General features: G+C 42.7%; 1 protein-coding gene across 4 annotated transcripts in view; it reads left to right on the plus strand.

Moving 5' to 3' along the window:
* MS3_00009874 (uncharacterized protein) overlaps positions 1 to 26,147 on the plus strand; it is a gene marked incomplete at its 5' end in the record, with an annotated part of 55,951 nt that overhangs the window by 20,392 nt on the left and 9,412 nt on the right. For 2 of the 4 annotated variants that reach the window (XM_051218281.1, XM_051218282.1), the window contains one exon: positions 7,759 to 7,892. In XM_051218281.1, the coding sequence (XP_051074125.1) occupies positions 7,759 to 7,892 (134 nt within the window). Of the gene's footprint in view, positions 1 to 4,153; positions 4,202 to 5,855; positions 8,924 to 26,147 lie in introns of those variants that run through there. The other 2 variants (XM_051218280.1, XM_051218279.1) reach the window with 2 other exon arrangements.

The following is a 26,147-nucleotide window of genomic DNA, read 5'->3' on the forward strand; positions in this document are numbered from 1 at the left end:
GATATACATAGTTTTTACCGTTAATATATAATTGCGCCACTTGTTACGCAGTTCTGCATCAAAAACGGCCTAATTGTGCATAGATTGTGAATTCTTACTTGTGACGCATTTTCGTATTGTCATTGATGTATACTATATCATCATGTGAGTTTTTGAGTCTTTTGGGGAGGTTAGATCTTCAGAAATCACTTAGTAAATTAATGTAATTCTATTTTAAAAAATTGAATTTCTGGTTTTCGGGCCAAGAGCGCTCATTTTTACCTTCATGACCTATTTCTCACTTGGGAGGATCTTAAACGCTATTGGTTCGTTGTGTCTTTTAGCATCTATTTTGTAACACTTTCCAATGAAATTTTATGCTATATATATCTGCTTGAGTTGTGCTTGTTGTTTTTATTCGTGCTTCTGGCTGCTGTGGAATATATTTCCCTCTTCAGAACTTGAACTTCTCTCTCTAGTTAGCTGGGCTGAGACGCGTCGGAATAACTAATCTATCTGTATCACAGAGTCTTCGTTCCGTTCTCAGATTAGGTGAATTCGTAATCTCTTCAAACATAGTAGAGTCATAATAATGGAAGTCAAATTATATTGTTCTCGTGTTCTGACTGCACACTGTCGCAATAGCATGATTTGTGTGGATCAATAGGCGTGAGAATATCCGGTCATTGCTTGTGGTCATTTGTGTTATTGACAAAACGATTGTCATCAATGTACAATTAACTCATCAATAATGGACCCAGTAATTTAATGAACTTGTTAAACGGTTATGTAGAATTCGAATTCAAACACCTAGTTACTAACTTAGAATCTAATAGTCCAGATTTACCAGTATCACTTAATTTCAGTATCAATATAAAATTCATCTAGATCGATTAACTAAATACGAGTCAATGTACCACTTGACGTTAATTCATAGTATTTGCATATAATGGCTAATATTACCAACGTAGCTTCCTAAATTGATGTAGATGAAGTGAAATTTGAACCTGTGCCTCATTGGTTGACAACTGAGTGCTTTATTCATTAAACTATTATTTCATCTTCGTCTTATACAATCCGTTTTTTTCTAATTATATCCATATTCTTCTTAGTAATTTGGTCAACTTAAATGTATCGTGAGTTTTTTACTAGAACATTGAATCATCTTAAAGCAATTCCTATTAATCAAGCTAGTTTTTTGTATGACTTGAGTTTAATTTATTCATCTTCATTGATTTGTCCTATTTAACGCATGAAAATCCATCTACTCTCATAGATGGTTGCTTTAAATTCTATTCACCTGGGGATAAAATCATTTTTATGTTGCCTTTTTTGAATTCACCTAGTTTTTTCCCCATTTAGTATCAATAATATCCATAAAGTTTTTATACTGGAATAAATAAAGAATTGAATTGCTTTTTTGGAAATAACACGGTTTTAATAGTATTAGCATTAATAATAATAATAATAATAATAATAATAATAATAATAATAATAATAATAAGTTATCCCAATTCTTTGTATTTGTGCTTAAATAAGTATCGTAAATAGAATATAAATAAGGTCAATCTGTTATTTCTTAATTAACCGGCTACTGTCTGATATTGTTCATTTGATACATTAATTTCACAATTACATAAGAATATATGCCAAAAATGTAAATCAATAATTACATGAATGAATTCCATACTGTTTTTTTTATTGTTTTATTATCATCAACTTTATTCAATATTATGTTTTTGGTACAATATAGAATTCTCAGCGCAAAGTATTTCAACAAGTTTCCGTTTCTTTCTTCTTGGTCGGTCCTGGCGATAAATATTGAGTGACCGCCAGTTAGATGTTAGCATTTCAGTAAATGAACATCTGAATAATGTGCATTCTTTTCGTTGTATCGTGCCAGCAACCACATTGTCTCTTATTGAGTTTTTTTGTAACTTTGACAACGAAAGGTTGTACACTTTTCAGAAACGCAGCAGAATAGGTTATGCGATTAAAAGACATAATAATATATTAAGACAAACAAAAGTAGAGAACTTGTTGAAATATCTAGATGGCAGGAACAGGTAGCCCAGATGCTCAAGCAGGCCGCCCATGAGGATTAAATTATTTTGTTGAATATTAAAATATAAAAAGAATTTTATTAAAGATTTATTCTAATTTTTCAACAGTAAAATGGTTTACTTTTCTGTTTTTAGTTGGTTAGTGGGATAAGTAAATTTCGACCAAATCTTTCTCTCTCCTCCGATTACTTACTTAGTAGCAATGCTAATTACTATCGATATTTAGAGAATTCAAGTAGCAACTTTATTTTTTGGTCAATAGTTTTTTTTTTTTGTGTGTGTGTTCTTCAGTTTATTGAAAATGAAATTTCAACAAATGGTCGATCCACCTCTTGACCTACACCTAAATTTGAATGACCTTTCTTATAGATTAAGAAAACGAAGGAAGTTTAGAATGAACCAATCAATTTTGATGATAAATAAGTATAATTTATTCGGTGACTCATGTGTGATGGATTTCTTACCAGTTTATAGTTCTTTAAATGTTTCAGATCTCAATAAGAAAACATCTAGCCAACATACAACTCACCAAATAAACCAATAATATTTACAATTAATTAATCAAATCTATATATTTAATCTAGTGAATATGTATGACAATATAACTCTGAAAATAAGGTCCATTATGTATTTAAGATTAATTCAACCAACTCATTTCATATTCACTATATTAACTGAATCCATAATTCATTCGACTCAAAATATGCACATAAGTATCGAGTTCAGTTTATATATTAAATTATCTACATTCTTACAAAGTAATTAAACAAAGCAATGTTTAAATGAAACATGTAGTTTGTCAAATAGAAATGTCATTTGTTCTTTCTAAAGTTGGATAACTATAATAAATTAACATTTATTACACAAAAATCACTATATACCTAACTATCTTGTTCTGTATAAATATGCAAAACAGAAGGGGCAGTCGTTCTCAAATATACATGAATATCTATGAAATGTATCTTGTTCATTTAATCTTTATTCCGTCCTTCCCTAACGTACTCTTCAAATAGTGATTACTGGATTTGACTAAACGCAATCAACAATTGAAATAAACCAGATACAACATGATAAAATCTAAAGAGATGCCAAAAAAAGCTTAAATGTTTAAAGAAAGGAATACAAGTGTTTATTTAATGATTACATGGATTTATCTTCTAGCAGCTTCTGAAATCGTCTATCAACAGTGATTAGTTAAAAAACGACTCATCACCATATTCGGATGATTCTCACATTAATTACATGAGCTAACAAATCAGTTTATCTTTTTAATAATCTTTAGGGTTCATGACAGTTTAAACAGTTATTGATAGTTCCTTTAGTACAGTTGGTGAATAAATACCCTCGCCCACTTATAATACTAAACAATAAGTTAGAAATTTCAGATAAATATGAAAAGAATGACACGCTAAAGCTATCTACAACCTACTAGGTGTGTATATACATACGTAGAGCTTCATCCAAGGTCTTGAATCTAATGATTATCAGGATATGTAAGTTGTATAACTGCATATGTCAAATGCACGAATGCACTCATTTCATTTCGTTTAAGACTTGTCAATAGGATGTAATTGCCTCATAGTGTGTTTTGTTATCTCCACTGACACTAATTTAAACGCCAAAATGTTATCTTCCTTAATACTTTGGATACAATAAGCACTTTTTATTCAATGTTATTATGATGATTAAGGAAATCGGGTTGTTTTTATTTTCAATAATTGCATCGATTAACATTTGCAATTGTTTTCTCCGTAAGTTAATTAGTCTCACGCACATGCCCACATTACACACCCAATATTGTTTCTTTCTGTTTTTAAACAATCAACTTTCTGCTTACAACATTATTACTTCATCAAAGTTGTCTTTGTTTTTTTCTATCATTATACATAAACATGTAGCCCTTTACTGTAATTTTACTTCATAATTCGGAGACGAAGTCGATCAAGATACATAAAAGGGACTAATTGCTCTAAATTTCTTGATAATGATTTATTATCCTTAATATTATTTATCTTAAACTTGGATTGTTCGGTTTTGTCAAGTTTTCTACTCTCTTTTTAATGTATATATATATCTTGTGTCATTTTCAATTTGTTTATCTTCACTGAAAGGTGCTTTAAAAATGTTCATACTAATATCATAATGATGATTTTGGCAAGGTAAGCTGTTTTTCTACTTCTTGTCAACAATGTTAGCTAACAAACTGCTGTTATAATATATGCATTTATATATTCTCATAATCACTGATCTAGTTTGGGTGTCCGTTTTCTGTGATTCGTGTTTAATATTTTCTGTCCTTCGTATGAATAATAAATCCGATTCCGTTGTGTGTGTGTGTTCTAGTTCAAGGCAAATATGATTCTGTTCTATGTTGGTGGTGGTAGTTGGTATATGTGTGTGTGTAATTTGTATCAATTTGACAGCTTTAATTATTCTTGTGGTTTTTCTTTTAGCCACTCATTTAATTGTGTTCAGTTAATGTGAAAATTATGTTCATGTTTTACTTGATTTAATTGCTGTTCCATCGTTCTTTCATCTCATACAACTGGTTGAATTATTTTTAAAGAATAGAAATTCATTAAATGAATGTTGAAATACAGAATATTGGATGCAAATGTAATGATCCTAAGATGATTTGTTTGTCTTCAACCCTGAAGCTGTTTGGCTCGATCAGTTGTGGAATTGTTGATATGCTGAAGCAGTTTATCTCTGGTTTTCATTATTTGATTAACTAACATCGGTCTATAATGATATTTATTTTCCAATTGTTCAGTATAAAATCAACGTAGTAAATATAAATGATCATTAAATGGTGCCGGGATCAGAAGTCTTTGAAACCATAGAACCTTCACAAAGACTTAAATAGACAATGACATCATCAGAAATTGATTTATATGTGTATCTATGTTTGGATGGGTTTTCTCGCCTTCAACTATTTTTTTTGTTTGACAATATACAATTCGTAAACCTTTGATTTAAAATTACTCCCAAAACTTTGCCAATAAAAGTGACTTGATTTCTTGATCGATCCCTAACCATTTGTTCATAGCTAATTATGATTGTCAAGTACATTGGGTGAATTTGTGAGACAATAAATTCAGTTTTGTATGTTCCGTATTTGCAAGTATTTTTCCCATATATTCACATGTTAGTTATTTAAGTTTACCATAATTCCAGCACTAAAAATTATGTGAAATTTATATTTTACTGACATGATTATGTTTTCAGCTTGGAAAAAATTTCCACCAATTCTAACTATGATAATTTAAAACAGAATCGATTATCTGTACTCAACATTTCAATGGGTAACGCTCTGTGATTTCACTTGTGTACTAAATGTATAAAAACTTATGTTCATAGATTGTTTCATTGTATATTAAGTGACTATCGTACAAATTCCTACTATCTCTGTTATATACGTAGTAACTTAAGTTAACTATTGATAACCAAATAAATTCAGTGTTCACTATTTTTAATCTTTGTAAGTATATTGACAAATAGTGAATCAATTGAATAATTGTTAATTGACACAAATTCAAATGTTACCCTGTTATTTTATTTTATCAACGATTCATGCATTCAATCTACTGTTTGTTTTTAATTGATACACTTTATTCTTTGTTATCAGTTAACTGATCAAATATCATTATTAATACCCAAATAATATGATGTAATGTGATTATTTCTATATTGTTTTTATTTTTGTCTCATCCATCAACTAATTCATCATTTTCATCATAACATTTAACCAATTATTTTCACTTTCTTGAATAACATAATTGTTAATTATATTTTTTTCAATGTTTCTTAAAGATTTCATTATAGTGATTATCTTTATTGTTTTTGGAGTTCAATATTCTTTTTCTCATATCAGTGAAATACATATATCATCATTGAGTAGTTCATCGTAAGTACTTTAGTCTTCAAATCTACTGTCTACATTTTTAATTCTATACTGTTTGTAATATTTCTAAATAGAAGGAAATCTTCTGGGACATAAACAGACATCATTAATGACACTAGTTAAAAATCACACTAAATTACAAATTTAATTTGGTGTTATCAACCATTAATGTTGTATTTACCATGTTCACCACAATACTTAAAGGTTTCGGGTTCAACCGTTTCTAGGGTCAGGATGTAGTGAACAAGAACACCAGTGGGGACAATCGGATGTATTTAAAACAAAATTACAGGACTTGTTTGTAAAATCTAACAATCATAAAGTAAATGCTTAGTTTTCAAAATGTCCACCAATTGTCTCAAAATGACTTAGACTTCATTGTTCTTGCATTTTCATACAAATTGCATCCTGTTTCCATTCTTTACTGTTTGATCCTCTTGTCTCTCTGCTGCCAGACTTTCTGTTCACAACTAACATCATATAGTACTTATGTCAATATAAGTAGCACACGCCACAAGGACACATAAGTGTTGCTTGCTCGCTGGTTTCCACTGGTCCTCTAGATAAGGCTAAATCGTAAAAAATTGCACCTATATATATATTCTTTAGAACAGATCCAAGGGATATTTGTAATATAATGAGACTAAATTAATACAACATATTTTCCTTTCTCATTTGATATTTTTATTAATAAATATAAGCAATTTCCAATCTAACAATCATCTCACTACACTTTAATCTATGAGTTGATGATTTTTGGGAAGCATTTTTAGATTCCAATTGTACATGCCCTTTTTCATCATATAAATCATATGTACATGTGTCTGAGTGTATGTACATGCTCCCTGTTTGTAAATGTGCCAACTGTTGTTTAGCTTCGTTTCGTTTTTCTCTTGTTATTCCTATTTTCATGTTGTATATTATTTCATATTTGTGCCTACTTTCCATTTCTGAACAATTATGTTCTTTTCTCTTTTACACGTTTTACAAATTTCATTGATCAGCTATTCATCTTTTGTATTTACACTCTCTCACACTTTCTATCTCTCGTTATGGGTTCTTCACTAATTGTATTCTATAATTTTGTTAGCTTGTAAAATATACACTCTCGTCTATATCTCTAAGGGCACATATAAGCAACGTGGCTAAATAGTAAAATAAGCAAAGAAAACAGTGTAAGTTTTAATATTGATTTTACTTTTTTTTCGACGAATGCTTTTACAGTTTGATTGAATGCACAGTATGAAATTTGAAACGACAGTGAGGAAAATAATAGTAATAATAATAATAGTGATAAAAACATCGGTAATGAAACACATACACAAGTACTTATGTGTGTAGTTTGCTTTTGTTTTTTATAATATTTATCTTTGATTGGGTGGTTTTACCGTCCGGTTTTGTCTGCATTTTTCTTCAGTGCTGTGTGCATACATATACGTTGTTCTGTTCAGTGATTTTTAACCCAATTCAAATTGCTTTTTTTGCTCACACGTCAGCTCATTAATCTAATCTTATATATATATATATATATATATATATATATATATATATATATGAAAAGCAATTATTTTGACGCTGTTTATGATTTATTGATCGGTGACGTTGTTTTCGTGTGTATGTTAGAGAGACAGAGAGAACAGCAGTATCTTTTTTCAAGTGTAATTTAATAATCGAAATGAGAAGCACAATTATTTCCCATTATTTTAGCGTTAAAGCTCATAACAACTACCACAGTTTGATTTTTTTTCCTCATTTCAATGTTGAATTGTAGACATGTTTTTGCTAATCTTGTTCAATCTATTTTTTATGTAGTATTCATCTCTACGTGATCTGTTCAGTGGTGCAGCTGGTAGCTTATGTCCTACTAATTCAACCACTATGAGTAATGGGAATTCGTCTCATGTTAATCAAAGCACCCATTGTTGGAATCCACCTCGTATACCCGAGTAAGGATTTGTTTTTGTGCTTTATTCTGTTCTGAAAGCTGTCTACTGATTTTGTCTATTTATAACTTCAGGCGAATGTCAGCCAATTTTGCTGCTTCCTACTGTCTGTATGTTACTTGATCTATTCCCCTATTAAACACAATCTTAATCATCCATAGTTACCCATTGTCCTGGGTTAATAGAGTACGGTTATATGCTATTTCGACTGTACATCTCTTGGTAAAACATCTGATCAGCATGTAACCTAGAATTATTTCTAGGTAAATGTATGGTATTCTCATGTTAGTTCAATATAATTGTTCTATATGAAGCTAAATTCACGTACCTGTTCATACTTGTTAGCATGATTTACCTATGGAATTAAGGAGAGACTCATGTTCTGTCTTAGACTTTGACTTTCATATGGATTCTTTGTTGATTCAACCAACATTCATAAATCACTAGCTTTGTACACTATCCGACTGGTTTCAAAAGTTACTCAGTAAGTAAAATCGATCCATTATAATAAAAAGTTACTTAGTATAATGAAAATACAACTGTTCTCAGCACTAAAAACCAATAAATTTAACAATAATTACCATCTGGCAACTAATAAATACATTATTACACATAAAAACAATACTTCATGTAAATTATATTATAATAATGATTTATATTTTCTGAAAATAATAATTACAGAATTCACGCCAGTTTACAGGCATGATCAATTTGATATAAATAGTAACATTAGATGTACAGAACAAACATGTGATAGAAGATAGTTTTAAGTATACTAGTTCAGTAGTTGTTCAGGTAGTACATGTATTAAAGCGATCCAATGTATCAGCCGGGAATTTTTAATATTTCTTAAATGGGCAGCCTGTTGATTTATGAACGGAGTAATTAAGGTCATTTCGTGTGCCAGATCGAATTAATGATAATTATAAGGCTTTTTTATTTCGTAAATTATTGCTGCAGCTGTTCATATCTACTTTACCAGTATTTAGTAGAATATCCTTATTTTAAAGCATCAATGTGTTGTTATACTCTGTAATTCTATATTCTTATACAAATTCTTTATGATTTTCCTCATAGTCTTCACTACCAGATATATGTATGTATATTTGTGTAATGGTTACTAATTTTTGTTTATGGTTGATTGAGTTAATGCACCAAATTGTTTGTAAACGAAGTTCCACATAACTCTAGAATTTAACATGGTTAATAAAATGAATTCTAAATAGTTAATGTTTACTGTTAACTACGATGATGATCTCTAGAGTAGTAGTAGATCGATCATCCAATATATGAGGACTGTGTAAATTTGAATCAAATAATTCTCCAATACTCTGTAGTGTTTAACTGGTTTTCCAACTGGAGATTTTCAAGTGAAAATTATCTTTAAATGTATGAACAGATTTTAGGGGTGTAACAATATCATTTGTTTGTCACTTATGTACTTACTTACACCTGTTACCCCCAATGGAACATACGTTGCCGACCGGCATTCTCTAACCCACTCTGTCCTGGGCCTTCCTTTCCAGTTTTATCCAATTTTTGCTCATTTTTCTCATGTCTGTCTCCATTTCTCGGCGAAATGCGTTCTTTGGTTTTCCTCTTCTCCTTTGGCCTTGAGAATTTCATATGAGAGCTTGCCTTGTGATGCAGTTGGGTGCTTTCCTCAATATGTGTCCTATCCACTTCCAGCGCTTCTTTCTGATATTTACATCTGCTGGAATCTGGTTTGTTCTCTCCCATAGTAGATTGTAACTGATAGTGTCTGGCCAACGAACCCGAAGTATTTTGTACAGACAACTGTTAATGAACATTCGTATCTTCTGGATAATTTCTTTCGTATTTCTCCAAGTTTCCGCCCCATACAGTAGAACTGTCTTGACATTTAAATTGAAAATTCTGACTTTCGTGTTGGTTGACAGTTGTTTTGAGTTCCAGATGTTCCTCAGTTGTAAATATGGTGCTCTTGTTTTACTGATCCGCTCCCTCACATCTACATCGGATCCACCATGTTCATCAATGATGCTGCACAAATGTGTAAACGTTTTTATATCTCCGTCAAATTTGATTCGATTGTTGCATGCTGTGTTGTATCGAAGAATCTTGCTTTTCCCTTTGTGTATATTGAGACCTACTGCTGCTGAGGCTGCTGCCACACTGTTCGTCTTCTCCTGCATTTGTTGTTGCGTTTGGGATAGAAGGGCCAGATCATCTGCGAAGTCTAGATCGTCTAACTGCATCCTAGCTATCCACTGTATCCCGTGCTTCTCTTCAGATGTTGACGTCTTCATGATCCAGTCGATCACTAGGAGAAAGAGAAAGGGTGAGAGTAAGCAACCTTGCCTGACACCGGTCTTTACCTCGAACGAGTCTGTCAACTGTCCTCCATGCACGATTTTGCAGTTTAATCAATCATAGGAATTATGTATGATATTGACTATCTTCTCAGATACGTCGTAGTGTCGAAGAAGCTCCCATAGTGTTGTCCTGTCCACGCTATCAAATGCTTTTTCGTAGTCAATGAAGTTGATGTAGAGTGATGAATTCCATTCAATTGATTGTTCCACAATAATCCGTAGTGTTACGATTTGGTCTGTACACGATCTATCCTTACGGAATCCTGCCTGTTGGTCACGAAGTTGGGCGTCGACGCAGTCCTTCATCCTGTTTAACAATACCCAGTATTGAGAGGAGAGTGATGCCTCTGTAGTTATCACACTTGCTGAGATCGCTTTTCTTTGATATTTTGATCAGCAGTCCTTCTTTCCAGTCTGTTGGTACTTGTTCTTCATCCCAAATCTTGCTGAAGAGAATGTGGAGTATTTTCGCAGTCATTGCTACGTCTGCTTTCAGTGCTTCTGCTGGAATGTTGTCTGGTCCTGCTGCTTTGCCGCTCTTGATCCGTCTGATGGCCATGGTGATCTCTTCAATTGTTGGTGGGCCAACATTGATTGGGAGGTCCGTGGGTGCTACTTCGATGTTGGGTGGGTTCAGTGGAGCTGGTCGATTCAAGAGTTCTTTAAAGTGTTCTACCCACCTGTTTTGTTGCTCTTCAATGTTGGTGATTACCTCGCCTTCCCTGCTTTTCACTGGTCATTCTGGTTTACGGTACTTTCCAGCGAGTTTCTTTGTTATGTCAGACAGTTTTCTCATGTTTTCTTCTCTTTCAGCCTTTTACGCTGTCATTGCTAAGTCTTCCACATATTTACGTTTGTCGGTCCTGATGCTCCTCTTCACTTGTTTGTTTACTTCTGTGTATTCAGCTTGTGACTTGGCTTTTTCTGCTCTTGTTCGGCTGATATTGATTGTTGCCCTCTTGAATCATATCCAGTATATCAACAGTGATCCATTCCTTGTGATGGTGCTTCTTGTGGCCCAGGACCTCATGACATGTTGAAGTGATTGCCTCTTTTATCCCTTTCCAGTTGCTCTCCATAGTAGTTCCCTCTCCATTGAGTAGATCATGAAAAGCCTGTAACCTATTGGTGAGGGTTATCTTGAATTTGTTGAATTTGTCAGTATCCCGAAGAAAAGCCGTAATAAACTTTTGTGCTGTTGTCCGCCCCGTTGTCCAGTGCTTCTTGAGTTTCAATTTCATTTTGGCGACCAGAAAGTGATGATCTCTTCTACTTGTTCTCACATTCTTCATAGTCCTCCCGAAATTTTTGCTAATGCAAATACGGTCGATTTCGTTATGTGTAGTGTGATCCTATGACGTCCATGTGGTTTTGTGTATGCGTTTATGTGGGAATATGGTGCCGCCTATGACCAGTTTATTGAAGGCACATAGGTATGCAAATCTGTCACCATTTGCGTTTCTTTCTCCCAGTCCGTGTCGTCCCATGATGTATTCATATCCAGTGTTGTCCGTTCTAACCTTGGCATTTAAATCCCCCATCAGAATGGTCAAGTCCTTTGTTGGGCACTTCTCGATGATTGACTGCAGCCTATCGTAGAATTGATCTTTAACGTCTTTATTGTAGTCGTTGGTAGGCGCATAGCATTGGGTGAATTTCATTGAAATGCCCTCTTTCTTTGTTTTGAAGGAGGCTTTGATGATCCTTGGTCCATGAGATTCCCATCCTATAAGTGCATTTTCTGCTTGTTTGGACAGCATCAATGCAACTCCTTGTGTATGTGGGACATTTTCTTCTTCATGGCCGGAGTATAACAGAAGCTCCTTTGAAGCTGTTCGTTGTTGTCCAACTTGCGTCCAACGTGTTACACTGATTCCAAGCACCTCCAGGTTGTATCTCCTCATTTATGCAGCAATTCGGAAGACTCTTCCGGTGTCCCACATTGTACGAGCATTCCATGTGCCTAAATAAATGGTTGCTCTGGTTGTCAGAAGGGGCATCGACCTCGTGACTTCCGAAGGAACTCGGCTTTTATTGTGAGGTGTCATAACTCTTCTGGCTCTCAAAGCGGAGTTCAAATGGTTTGAATAATTTTTTTCTGGTTAGCGTTTTATTAGCGAGTTAGTTTTCTACGGGATGGAGTCGCTAACCTCATACCCAACCCTCTTCCTTTATCCGGGCTTGGGACCAGCAGCAGCCCCAGAGGGGCTCTAGGCGGAGTTGTCACTTATGTAATTACTTCAAGTTATAATTCCAGGTATATCTTTTAAAAATGTTTGAGTTAATCAAAATTATTGACTTCTTGAATGATGTTTTCTTTCTAGTTCGTAATGAATGTTTGCAAAAATGTTGTGCAGCATCATTTATGCGCCATAAAACATTTCCATTGTTTCATCATTTACACTACGTAGTTGAAATGTTTCACATTTTTCATAGGATACTAAAGTAGAGCAAATCACTGACGAGAAAAGCCTACAACAGCTTCTGACCGCTTGTGATCTTTATGTTATAAAACAGTCACGGATACTTCAATTAGTGAAGTCGTAAAAATTAGATGAAGTTCTCAAGCAAATGTCTCTATAAAGTTTGCTGTATGAGGTAAAGCAGATTTTAAGTGTCTCGGATGTCCATCACTACCAATTACCTAGCTAATATGGCCAACAAGGTGTTTTTTTCTTTATTTGAAAACATAAATATTGGTGCAAGGGGGCACCAAATATATACACGCCACACAAAACAATCAGAATGGGAAGAGAAAAATGAAGGTGAAGAGCGTAAAAGAGGAGAAAGAAGAAGAGGAACAATAACGACCAAATTAGTGTAAGGAAGTGTGATAATAATAATAATAATAATAATAATAATAATAATAATGGAGGAAACGGAACGGTACAACCAGAAGAAATATTTCAGTTAAGGAAGATACCACCACTTTTTATGAAGAAAATAAAAGAAGGTTACAGCAGGATCGCCACTGGCTTCTATTCTGAGCCATATCTGATTACGTCTCTAGCCACTGTGTTGCACCACATCTAGAACCCCAACCAGGGAGTCGTGAAGGACCAATACAAGCCAGCCCTTTGCAGCTTTGTTTCATACCACGACACTATGTCATACACTGACCACCTCTCCGCTTTTTCCAACCAGTTCCAGAGTTGGCAAATAATGCACGACGTGGAATTCTCTGGGACGGCATTCGTAGAACATGTTCAAGCCACCGAAGTCGATGTTTCAAGATGGTGACATCGATTGCATTATTATCTCTGTGCCCGAACACACGATGCTGAACCTCTGCATTACTGACATGGTGTTGCCACTGAATGTCAGCAATCCTTCGGAGACAGTGATGACCGAACACAGAGAGTCGTCTAACATCCTCAACTCGAAGAGACCAGGTTTCACAAGTGTGGAGGGGAACTGCTCTCACCGACGCGTTATAGATTCGACGTTTTACAGTCAGACTAACATCACGAAGGCGCCAAAGATGGCCCAGATTGGCATAAGCCGCTCTGGCTTTCACTGTACTTGCATTGATCTCATCACTCACGCCACCACTAGCACTTATGCAGCTACCTAGATTCACGAACTTCTCGACTACTTCTATCTGCTCACCATCCAGGGTGAGTACAGGATTAGAATCCTGCGTCTTGTAGAAGTACTTTGCACTTCGAAGGTGCAAAGCACATACCATACCTACGGATACTGATTGTCAAGTGATTAAGTGCGGATTGCATAGCTTGGGCATTATGTATCGCACAGTAAGATAATATCATCCGCATACTCAAGGTCGAGAAGTCTTTCTCCAGGCAACTGATCGACACCGCCATTACTTACATTCATCAGAGCTGTTTCCAGAATGTCATCGATGGAAAAGTTGAAGAGGAATGGTGAGATTGGGTAACCCTGTCCAACCCCACTGCTTGAATGGAACAATGGAAAGAGGTGGTTGTATGCCCTCACTCTGCCTGAGATGTTTGTATATAGAGCCTTTAGGATGTTAATAAACTTCTCAGGGATACCCTTCTTCAATAGACAATCCCAGAGAACAGCCCTGTCCAACGAATCGAAAGCAGCTCTAATGTCAAAGAACATTACGATTGTTGGCCTGTGATAAGTATGACTATGTTCTAACATTTGACGGATGGTGAAGCTATGATCAATACATCCTCGACCAGAACGAAAACCAGCCTGCTCCTCGCGAGTCAATCTTCCTCGGGTTTTGAACAACCTACGAAGAATGACGGAAGCCAATAGCTTGGACTCAGTTTGAAGTAGACTAATACCATGATAGTTATTACAGGAACGAAGTGAACCCGTTTTAAAGATAGGACAACTATCGACTCATTCCATGACGTTGGTACACTCTCTAGTCCCCAGACCTTTGTGAACACAGTCAGTTCCTTAGCCAGAAAGTCACCACCATCTTTAAAAAGAGCTGGAGGTAAGTCATCTGGGCCAGGTGATTTGTAACGCTTCAAGAGTTGGAGTTCCTTGCGGACTTCCTCCTCGTTTGGTGGATCGGTCGTCACCGGCCATGGAGGGCAGGACAGTCTGACCGATGTTGCCGGAGCAGCAGGCCAGTTGAACTGCCCTTCGAAAAATTCTGCCCATCGTCCAAGACGTCGATGGATGTTAGTGATTGGCATCCCATCATCCTCGTAGATTGTTTCACTCACACCAGACTTTTTGCTGCCAGTGACTCGGATGAGTTGGAAGAGCTTCCGGTAGTTACCAGATGCAGCTGCTGCTTCCAGCTCATTAACACGCATCGACCACCAGGCTTCTCGGTCCTTACGCAAGCTTTGCCCAATTTCCTTACGTAACATCCTTCGTTTATGGTCAAACTCACGGTCATTCGCAGTAGACTGACGGGCTTCAATGAGTTGTAAGGAACCAGAAGAAACCCAGTGCTTATAAGCGGGACGTTTCGCGAAGCCTCAAGCGGTTTTACCCTCCATTTTTATGGCGTCATGCAATTGCAACCAACGCTCATCTATACTTTTCGGTGGAATGGTAGCTAGCCTAGAGGCTAGCTCGGTTCGATACTTACTAGCAACAGAAGTTGCAACCAGCTTGCTAACATCAATCCGTTGATGGCGGTCACTTCGTTGTCCACTGAAAAGTAAGGTAAGATTGGCGCAGACCAAGGCATGGTCAGAGTCCAGATAGGTACTCCGAAACGAGCGGCAGTCTTGTACACAACCACGCCAGCGGTAGCTGATCGCGATGTGATCAATCTGAGTCCATGCTTGAGATGCAGAGGGAGGACGCCAGGCAGCACATCGGCGATGACTGTGCCGAAAGTTAGTGCTAGCCAGAAACAGGTTGTGGTCTGTGTACAGTTGCAGTAGACGGTCCCCGTTATCTGACCTGCGACCAACGAGTCCCCTTCGGCCACCTAAACGACTCTCTTCTGTGCCTAGACGCCCGACCTGAGCATTCATGTCTCCGGCTAGTACTACAATATCTGTCGAACGCACTTTCTGGAGAAGAACAGATAACTGGTGGTAAAATTCATCCTTGATTGCATCCGGGCTGCAATCTGTCGGGGCATAGTCGGAGATGACGAAGAGACATCGTTTTCCACTTTGATGGAACTTTGTAATCTAGCAGCACATAACCGACTGTTAATGGGGATCCAATCGATTAGTGCTGCCTCAGCTCTAGCGCTTAGTGTGACACCAAGGCCAGCAAGACTAGACGAAGATGCCACAGGGTCCCCGGATAAACGCACGTAAAACAAGCTTTTTGAAGCGACAGATGGAGAGCGGATTTGTAGTACTTCACCCGAGTCTTGAATACGAGTCTCGGATAGACAACAAATGTCGATATTAAGACTTTCTAAAGACATAGCCAGCCCTATCTGTTGTCTGACCTGCATAAGTGTGCGAACATTGAAGGCAGCCAGTTTGAATGGTGCACGTGGTTTCAGAAAAACTGCTTCAGTACTAATATTCGGTGGTAACATACAATTTTCAACCAGGCAGTGACTCGAGAACGTTCAGATAGAACCGAGTTTCCACCATAGACGAGCTTCTGTATAAGTCGAAAAATAAGGGTACATAAAGTGGAAATAAAACAGAGTGAATAAATGACGTGGTAAATAATAATTATTATTATTATAATCTGAATCGTTTGACTGTTAATCGAAGGAAAAATAGTATTTTCCGTAAGCATCGTCATTTCATTCTGTTTGTGTGTGGGCTGTGATACTGTCCGGGCGCCCAGACCGAAGCTGGTGGTTTTCTTAGGGAGCCACACCCCGAGCCTTTGACCTAAAGGTCTGACCCACAAGGCAGTGGAGCATCGTGAGGAGATGCAGTCCCATGGTAGCCGGTGACCAACGATTGATTCATATGCCATTTGTTCCCGCAGGATACTGGAGTCCATGTGCACCGACAAGATGATGATGGTATATTCAGGTGGAAGTGTAGTTAATGCTTTGTATGTACCGACGACTACTACAGACTTAACTAACAATCTAGCATCGCTTCAGCAGCTAGTTAATCTCACCTTGAATTTATTCGATCAATATAATAGCATTTTGAAATCTATTTTCTTAAAAAGTTCATTTTGTTACACCCAGCAAGAAAATAGTTGTGATTCAAAAAGGCGTATAAATTCACTGGTTATGTAAAATCTTTCCGCAAAATATATAAACATTCAACAAAGGTGGTCAGGTGTTACAACAATCCTTCTCTACTTACTAAATATACATATGTACACCAAAACACTGTTAAACAATAAAGAACTAAAAAACTTTTTAGAATTAATGGTGTATATATACACTTCAATACTTCAAGTTTGATAATCGCTAGGAAATAACCATACTACTAGGACTACTGCTCATGAGTTAAATTGTTTGAATAAATATTGAGATTTACAAATTAGCAATTGATACTCTAGTGTTAAATTCATCAATACAGAAAGTAGATTAAAAATTGAATATAAAATAGTAATAACAAAATGAAAATTTTTACTACATTAAGTAATAATTTGATTTTTAAAAATAAATAAAAGTGGCTTATTCTATTCTTATCCCTTTGCTCACTACATAGTAGCTCATATGACTTATACATACACTTTGTTGTTCAATTAGGAACTTTCTAATCAAATATATGTCCATGTTTCTGTTTCACACTAAGCACACCTTAGTATTTATCTTCATAGAAATTGATTGTCTTATTTGTTTCAACATATTTTCAATTGGATACATTCACATGTTATAGAAATTCAGCAAAGGCTCACTTCATTTTTAACATCCATTTTCAATAAACAGGTGGTTAGATGTAGATTGATACAACAATAATTTGATTATCATCGCCTTGTTAATTTTTTGTTACATTTGTAAATTATTATAATTTTTCTTAAAAGTTACACCATATTAATTGTGCTAAGTTTATATGCAGTCTCAAAAAGGATGGAATGCTCATCGTTGATTCTTGTTTTCTCCGCTAGTTCACTTCAGTTAGAACATACACCTTCAAACCCCCAACTGTTGCGCAGGTAAAATGGTTGTGAATGATAACAGACCGTTAATGTTAAAACTAAGTGGTCTGTATATATATATATATATATATATATATATATATATATATATATATATATATATATATATATATATATATATAGTTGAAGTGAGACTTCCGATTCCAGTGCTAACCACTATCCGAAATATAATAAATAATTTTTAGTTCAATGAAGTGGCTTTTTAGTGTAGATCGCATTAATGTATCTTGGTAAGCTATTACAGTAATACTCCTTGAATACCACCAATTATATAGTAGATAAAATTGCATATCAGTGTTTTAAACTTTAACAGATGAAACGAGATTTCAAAATAGATGACAGTAATTAAAATTGAAGCTCTTAAGACATATTCACAACTAATTCTTTAAACAGTAACTTAAATAATATACTGCTGAAATGATGAAGTTTTTAGCTGTAGTTAATATATTTGCCATTGTTGGCTTCGCGGTTGGTCAGTTTAGTTATAAATTTTTGTGGTTGTTCTGGATAACAATTTCAGTGCCTATTTCAAACAGAGGAGTGTAACTTATAATTACTCCGCAAGTATCATATCATTTTCTTCTGATCAACCAGTTACTGACTGATTGTTTTCACATAGACTCATCACTTGTGGCTTAATTCCTAATATTCTGTTCTATTTCAAATAAGTTCTAATTGTTTCCAGAACTACAATTAAACTTCTGAAGTCGGAAGATACATCATTGGCGAATAGTTCGTCTATTTTATCTTGGTGACTTTTACCGACTAAACACTACAACGCGTGCGCTAAGTTGTTATACAACTGAATATATTTGTGCATTGTGTTTCATTTTATATATTCATAACTGTTCTGTAGAAAGGTATTATAGCATGTTTTCCGTATTATTAATGTTCTGAAATCTAAAAGGAACTTGACTTCTCTCAGAGATTTGAATTCATCGTTTAACATTTCAGTCAGTAAACTATACAAAATTAAACTAATCCCTTTATATTACCATATTCTCATGTATAATATGAGTTTGATCATTGATAGAATCCTCTTAGCTTCTTTTTGTTTAAAATCAATAGTTGAACTGGTTAAAAACTGTTGTGAATTAATCCACTAAAACAGTTTCATTTATTTTATATTATTTAATGACAAATATTATACATCAATTTGTTCATTGAAAGCATAAATTTCAATCAGTTTATAAACACACTTTTTATTACAGTCTATTCTACCCATTATTAATATGAGAATATTTAATCGTAAAAGTTATTCCATAGATATTGCAGTGTTTATTACTAAAAGTGTAAAAATTAGATTCATGCAATTCGTTCCTTTTATGGATTGAAATAAGGCCTTATTTAAATTAGATTCAGTAAAACATTAGCTTTAGGAGTAAAGAATATTTAATTGAGTACATCATTTACAAATAAAGTTTATATTACATTAAAATGTTTATCATTGGAATTTTTTAAATAAGAAGAAATACCACTCAACAAAGGTTGTCAATAATCCATAAAATCAAAAGATAAGTATTGTTTTAAACAATTACATAATCTTGTAAATATGTCCACACTGAATTAATAACCCAGTCAAAGATATTTCAAATAAGTCACCGCTGTTTTAAACAAATCAAAAGTAATAAGGATCTCTGACATAAAATGTAGACCAATGAATTGATTTTTTTCAGTGTTTGCTTAATATAATGATAATTACTTTCAACCATAAAATATAACTGCCGTTCCTGTGGTTGACAGATATGTTTTCAGACGTTTTCAAACTGACAGGCATCAATACGATAATGCCTAGTACATATATATGTTAGCCCAAGTGGCCATACCTCATTAGCACGACGAGATGATCACAAAACGGATCAAAATAGTAGTAGTAGTAGTAGTAGTAGTAGTAGTAGTAGTAGTAGTAGTAGTAGTAGTAGTAGTAGTAGTAGTAGTAGTAGTAGTAGTAGCAGCAGCAGCAGCAGCAGCAGCAGCAGCAGCAGCAGCAGCAGCAGCAGCAGCAGCAGCAGCAGCAGCAGCAGCAGCAGCAGCAGCAGCAGCAGCAGCAGCAGCAGCAGCAGCAGCAGCAGCAGCAGCAGCAGCAGCAGCAGCAGCAGCAGCAGCAGCAGCAGCAGCAGCAGCAGCAGCAGCAGCAGCAGCAGCAGCAGCAGCAGCAGCAGCAGCAGCAGCAGCAGCAGCAGCAGCAGCAGCAGCAGCAGCAGCAGCAGCAGCAGCAGCAGCAGCAGCAGCAGCAGCAGCAGCAGCAGCAGCAGCAGCAGCAGCAGCAGCAGCAGCAGCAGCAGCAGCAGCAGCAGCAGCAGCAGCAGCAGCAGCAGCAGCAGCAGCAGCAGCAGCAGCAGCAGCAGCAGCAGCAGCAGCAGCAGCAGCAGCAGCAGCAGCAGCAGCAGCAGCAGCAGCAGCAGCAGCAGCAGCAGCAGCAGCAGCAGCAGCAGCAGCAGCAGCAGCAGCAGCAGCAGCAGCAGCAGCAGCAGCAGCAGCAGCAGCAGCAGCAGCAGCAGCAGCAGCAGCAGCAGCAGCAGCAGCAGCAGCAGCAGCAGCAGCAGCAGCAGCAGCAGCAGCAGCAGCAGCAGCAGCAGCAGCAGCAGCAGCAGCAGCAGCAGCAGCAGCAGCAGCAGCAGCAGCAGCAGCAGCAGCAGCAGCAGCAGCAGCAGCAGCAGCAGCAGCAGCAGCAGCAGCAGCAGCAGCAGCAGCAGCAGCAGCAGCAGCAGCAGCAGCAGCAGCAGCAGCAGCAGCAGCAGCAGCAGCAGCAGCAGCAGCAGCAGCAGCAGCAGCAGCAGCAGCAGCAGCAGCAGCAGCAGCAGCAGCAGCAGCAGCAGCAGCAGCAGCAGCAGCAGCAGCAGCAGCAGCAGCAGCAGCAGCAGCAGCAGCAGCAGCAGCAGCAGCAGCAGCAGCAGCAGCAGCAGCAGCAGCAGCAGCAGCAGCAGCAGCAGCAGCAGCAGCAGCAGCAGCAGCAGCAGCAGCAGCAGCAGCAGCAGCAGCAGCAGCAGCAGCAGCAGCAGCAGCAGCAGCAGCAGCAGCAGCAGCAGCAGCAGCAGCAGCAGCAGCAGCAGCAGCAGCAGCAGCAGCAGCAGCAGCAGCAGCAGCAGCAGCAGCAGCAGCAGCAGCAGCAGCAGCAGCAGCAGCAGCAGCAGCAGCAGCAGCAGCAGCAGCAGCAGCAGCAGCAGCAGCAGCAGCAGCAGCAGCAGCAGCAGCAGCAGCAGCAGCAGCAGCAGCAGCAGCAGCAGCAGCAGCAGCAGCAGCAGCAGCAGCAGCAGCAGCAGCAGCAGCAGCAGCAGCAGCAGCAGCAGCAGCAGCAGCAGCAGCAGCAGCAGCAGCAGCAGCAGCAGCAGCAGCAGCAGCAGCAGCAGCAGCAGCAGCAGCAGCAGCAGCAGCAGCAGCAGCAGCAGCAGCAGCAGCAGCAGCAGCAGCAGCAGCAGCAGCAGCAGCAGCAGCAGCAGCAGCAGCAGCAGCAGCAGCAGCAGCAGCAGCAGCAGCAGCAGCAGCAGCAGCAGCAGCAGCAGCAGCAGCAGCAGCAGCAGCAGCAGCAGCAGCAGCAGCAGCAGCAGCAGCAGCAGCAGCAGCAGCAGCAGCAGCAGCAGCAGCAGCAGCAGCAGCAGCAGCAGCAGCAGCAGCAGCAGCAGCAGCAGCAGCAGCAGCAGCAGCAGCAGCAGCAGCAGCAGCAGCAGCAGCAGCAGCAGCAGCAGCAGCAGCAGCAGCAGCAGCAGCAGCAGCAGCAGCAGCAGCAGCAGCAGCAGCAGCAGCAGCAGCAGCAGCAGCAGCAGCAGCAGCAGCAGCAGCAGCAGCAGCAGCAGCAGCAGCAGCAGCAGCAGCAGCAGCAGCAGCAGCAGCAGCAGCAGCAGCAGCAGCAGCAGCAGCAGCAGCAGCAGCAGCAGCAGCAGCAGCAGCAGCAGCAGCAGCAGCAGCAGCAGCAGCAGCAGCAGCAGCAGCAGCAGCAGCAGCAGCAGCAGCAGCAGCAGCAGCAGCAGCAGCAGCAGCAGCAGCAGCAGCAGCAGCAGCAGCAGCAGCAGCAGCAGCAGCAGCAGCAGCAGCAGCAGCAGCAGCAGCAGCAGCAGCAGCAGCAGCAGCAGCAGCAGCAGCAGCAGCAGCAGCAGCAGCAGCAGCAGCAGCAGCAGCAGCAGCAGCAGCAGCAGCAGCAGCAGCAGCAGCAGCAGCAGCAGCAGCAGCAGCAGCAGCAGCAGCAGCAGCAGCAGCAGCAGCAGCAGCAGCAGCAGCAGCAGCAGCAGCAGCAGCAGCAGCAGCAGCAGCAGCAGCAGCAGCAGCAGCAGCAGCAGCAGCAGCAGCAGCAGCAGCAGCAGCAGCAGCAGCAGCAGCAGCAGCAGCAGCAGCAGCAGCAGCAGCAGCAGCAGCAGCAGCAGCAGCAGCAGCAGCAGCAGCAGCAGCAGCAGCAGCAGCAGCAGCAGCAGCAGCAGCAGCAGCAGCAGCAGCAGCAGCAGCAGCAGCAGCAGCAGCAGCAGCAGCAGCAGCAGCAGCAGCAGCAGCAGCAGCAGCAGCAGCAGCAGCAGCAGCAGCAGCAGCAGCAGCAGCAGCAGCAGCAGCAGCAGCAGCAGCAGCAGCAGCAGCAGCAGCAGCAGCAGCAGCAGCAGCAGCAGCAGCAGCAGCAGCAGCAGCAGCAGCAGCAGCAGCAGCAGCAGCAGCAGCAGCAGCAGCAGCAGCAGCAGCAGCAGCAGCAGCAGCAGCAGCAGCAGCAGCAGCAGCAGCAGCAGCAGCAGCAGCAGCAGCAGCAGCAGCAGCAGCAGCAGCAGCAGCAGCAGCAGCAGCAGCAGCAGCAGCAGCAGCAGCAGCAGCAGCAGCAGCAGCAGCAGCAGCAGCAGCAGCAGCAGCAGCAGCAGCAGCAGCAGCAGCAGCAGCAGCAGCAGCAGCAGCAGCAGCAGCAGCAGCAGCAGCAGCAGCAGCAGCAGCAGCAGCAGCAGCAGCAGCAGCAGCAGCAGCAGCAGCAGCAGCAGCAGCAGCAGCAGCAGCAGCAGCAGCAGCAGCAGCAGCAGCAGCAGCAGCAGCAGCAGCAGCAGCAGCAGCAGCAGCAGCAGCAGCAGCAGCAGCAGCAGCAGCAGCAGCAGCAGCAGCAGCAGCAGCAGCAGCAGCAGCAGCAGCAGCAGCAGCAGCAGCAGCAGCAGCAGCAGCAGCAGCAGCAGCAGCAGCAGCAGCAGCAGCAGCAGCAGCAGCAGCAGCAGCAGCAGCAGCAGCAGCAGCAGCAGCAGCAGCAGCAGCAGCAGCAGCAGCAGCAGCAGCAGCAGCAGCAGCAGCAGCAGCAGCAGCAGCAGCAGCAGCAGCAGCAGCAGCAGCAGCAGCAGCAGCAGCAGCAGCAGCAGCAGCAGCAGCAGCAGCAGCAGCAGCAGCAGCAGCAGCAGCAGCAGCAGCAGCAGCAGCAGCAGCAGCAGCAGCAGCAGCAGCAGCAGCAGCAGCAGCAGCAGCAGCAGCAGCAGCAGCAGCAGCAGCAGCAGCAGCAGCAGCAGCAGCAGCAGCAGCAGCAGCAGCAGCAGCAGCAGCAGCAGCAGCAGCAGCAGCAGCAGCAGCAGCAGCAGCAGCAGCAGCAGCAGCAGCAGCAGCAGCAGCAGCAGCAGCAGCAGCAGCAGCAGCAGCAGCAGCAGCAGCAGCAGCAGCAGCAGCAGCAGCAGCAGCAGCAGCAGCAGCAGCAGCAGCAGCAGCAGCAGCAGCAGCAGCAGCAGCAGCAGCAGCAGCAGCAGCAGCAGCAGCAGCAGCAGCAGCAGCAGCAGCAGCAGCAGCAGCAGCAGCAGCAGCAGCAGCAGCAGCAGCAGCAGCAGCAGCAGCAGCAGCAGCAGCAGCAGCAGCAGCAGCAGCAGCAGCAGCAGCAGCAGCAGCAGCAGCAGCAGCAGCAGCAGCAGCAGCAGCAGCAGCAGCAGCAGCAGCAGCAGCAGCAGCAGCAGCAGCAGCAGCAGCAGCAGCAGCAGCAGCAGCAGCAGCAGCAGCAGCAGCAGCAGCAGCAGCAGCAGCAGCAGCAGCAGCAGCAGCAGCAGCAGCAGCAGCAGCAGCAGCAGCAGCAGCAGCAGCAGCAGCAGCAGCAGCAGCAGCAGCAGCAGCAGCAGCAGCAGCAGCAGCAGCAGCAGCAGCAGCAGCAGCAGCAGCAGCAGCAGCAGCAGCAGCAGCAGCAGCAGCAGCAGCAGCAGCAGCAGCAGCAGCAGCAGCAGCAGCAGCAGCAGCAGCAGCAGCAGCAGCAGCAGCAGCAGCAGCAGCAGCAGCAGCAGCAGCAGCAGCAGCAGCAGCAGCAGCAGCAGCAGCAGCAGCAGCAGCAGCAGCAGCAGCAGCAGCAGCAGCAGCAGCAGCAGCAGCAGCAGCAGCAGCAGCAGCAGCAGCAGCAGCAGCAGCAGCAGCAGCAGCAGCAGCAGCAGCAGCAGCAGCAGCAGCAGCAGCAGCAGCAGCAGCAGCAGCAGCAGCAGCAGCAGCAGCAGCAGCAGCAGCAGCAGCAGCAGCAGCAGCAGCAGCAGCAGCAGCAGCAGCAGCAGCAGCAGCAGCAGCAGCAGCAGCAGCAGCAGCAGCAGCAGCAGCAGCAGCAGCAGCAGCAGCAGCAGCAGCAGCAGCAGCAGCAGCAGCAGCAGCAGCAGCAGCAGCAGCAGCAGCAGCAGCAGCAGCAGCAGCAGCAGCAGCAGCAGCAGCAGCAGCAGCAGCAGCAGCAGCAGCAGCAGCAGCAGCAGCAGCAGCAGCAGCAGCAGCAGCAGCAGCAGCAGCAGCAGCAGCAGCAGCAGCAGCAGCAGCAGCAGCAGCAGCAGCAGCAGCAGCAGCAGCAGCAGCAGCAGCAGCAGCAGCAGCAGCAGCAGCAGCAGCAGCAGCAGCAGCAGCAGCAGCAGCAGCAGCAGCAGCAGCAGCAGCAGCAGCAGCAGCAGCAGCAGCAGCAGCAGCAGCAGCAGCAGCAGCAGCAGCAGCAGCAGCAGCAGCAGCAGCAGCAGCAGCAGCAGCAGCAGCAGCAGCAGCAGCAGCAGCAGCAGCAGCAGCAGCAGCAGCAGCAGCAGCAGCAGCAGCAGCAGCAGCAGCAGCAGCAGCAGCAGCAGCAGCAGCAGCAGCAGCAGCAGCAGCAGCAGCAGCAGCAGCAGCAGCAGCAGCAGCAGCAGCAGCAGCAGCAGCAGCAGCAGCAGCAGCAGCAGCAGCAGCAGCAGCAGCAGCAGCAGCAGCAGCAGCAGCAGCAGCAGCAGCAGCAGCAGCAGCAGCAGCAGCAGCAGCAGCAGCAGCAGCAGCAGCAGCAGCAGCAGCAGCAGCAGCAGCAGCAGCAGCAGCAGCAGCAGCAGCAGCAGCAGCAGCAGCAGCAGCAGCAGCAGCAGCAGCAGCAGCAGCAGCAGCAGCAGCAGCAGCAGCAGCAGCAGCAGCAGCAGCAGCAGCAGCAGCAGCAGCAGCAGCAGCAGCAGCAGCAGCAGCAGCAGCAGCAGCAGCAGCAGCAGCAGCAGCAGCAGCAGCAGCAGCAGCAGCAGCAGCAGCAGCAGCAGCAGCAGCAGCAGCAGCAGCAGCAGCAGCAGCAGCAGCAGCAGCAGCAGCAGCAGCAGCAGCAGCAGCAGCAGCAGCAGCAGCAGCAGCAGCAGCAGCAGCAGCAGCAGCAGCAGCAGCAGCAGCAGCAGCAGCAGCAGCAGCAGCAGCAGCAGCAGCAGCAGCAGCAGCAGCAGCAGCAGCAGCAGCAGCAGCAGCAGCAGCAGCAGCAGCAGCAGCAGCAGCAGCAGCAGCAGCAGCAGCAGCAGCAGCAGCAGCAGCAGCAGCAGCAGCAGCAGCAGCAGCAGCAGCAGCAGCAGCAGCAGCAGCAGCAGCAGCAGCAGCAGCAGCAGCAGCAGCAGCAGCAGCAGCAGCAGCAGCAGCAGCAGCAGCAGCAGCAGCAGCAGCAGCAGCAGCAGCAGCAGCAGCAGCAGCAGCAGCAGCAGCAGCAGCAGCAGCAGCAGCAGCAGCAGCAGCAGCAGCAGCAGCAGCAGCAGCAGCAGCAGCAGCAGCAGCAGCAGCAGCAGCAGCAGCAGCAGCAGCAGCAGCAGCAGCAGCAGCAGCAGCAGCAGCAGCAGCAGCAGCAGCAGCAGCAGCAGCAGCAGCAGCAGCAGCAGCAGCAGCAGCAGCAGCAGCAGCAGCAGCAGCAGCAGCAGCAGCAGCAGCAGCAGCAGCAGCAGCAGCAGCAGCAGCAGCAGCAGCAGCAGCAGCAGCAGCAGCAGCAGCAGCAGCAGCAGCAGCAGCAGCAGCAGCAGCAGCAGCAGCAGCAGCAGCAGCAGCAGCAGCAGCAGCAGCAGCAGCAGCAGCAGCAGCAGCAGCAGCAGCAGCAGCAGCAGCAGCAGCAGCAGCAGCAGCAGCAGCAGCAGCAGCAGCAGCAGCAGCAGCAGCAGCAGCAGCAGCAGCAGCAGCAGCAGCAGCAGCAGCAGCAGCAGCAGCAGCAGCAGCAGCAGCAGCAGCAGCAGCAGCAGCAGCAGCAGCAGCAGCAGCA

This window comes from Schistosoma haematobium, chromosome 1, assembly GCF_000699445.3.
Source record: "Schistosoma haematobium chromosome 1, whole genome shotgun sequence".
In the NCBI taxonomy this organism is placed as follows: domain Eukaryota; kingdom Metazoa; phylum Platyhelminthes; class Trematoda; order Strigeidida; family Schistosomatidae; genus Schistosoma; species Schistosoma haematobium.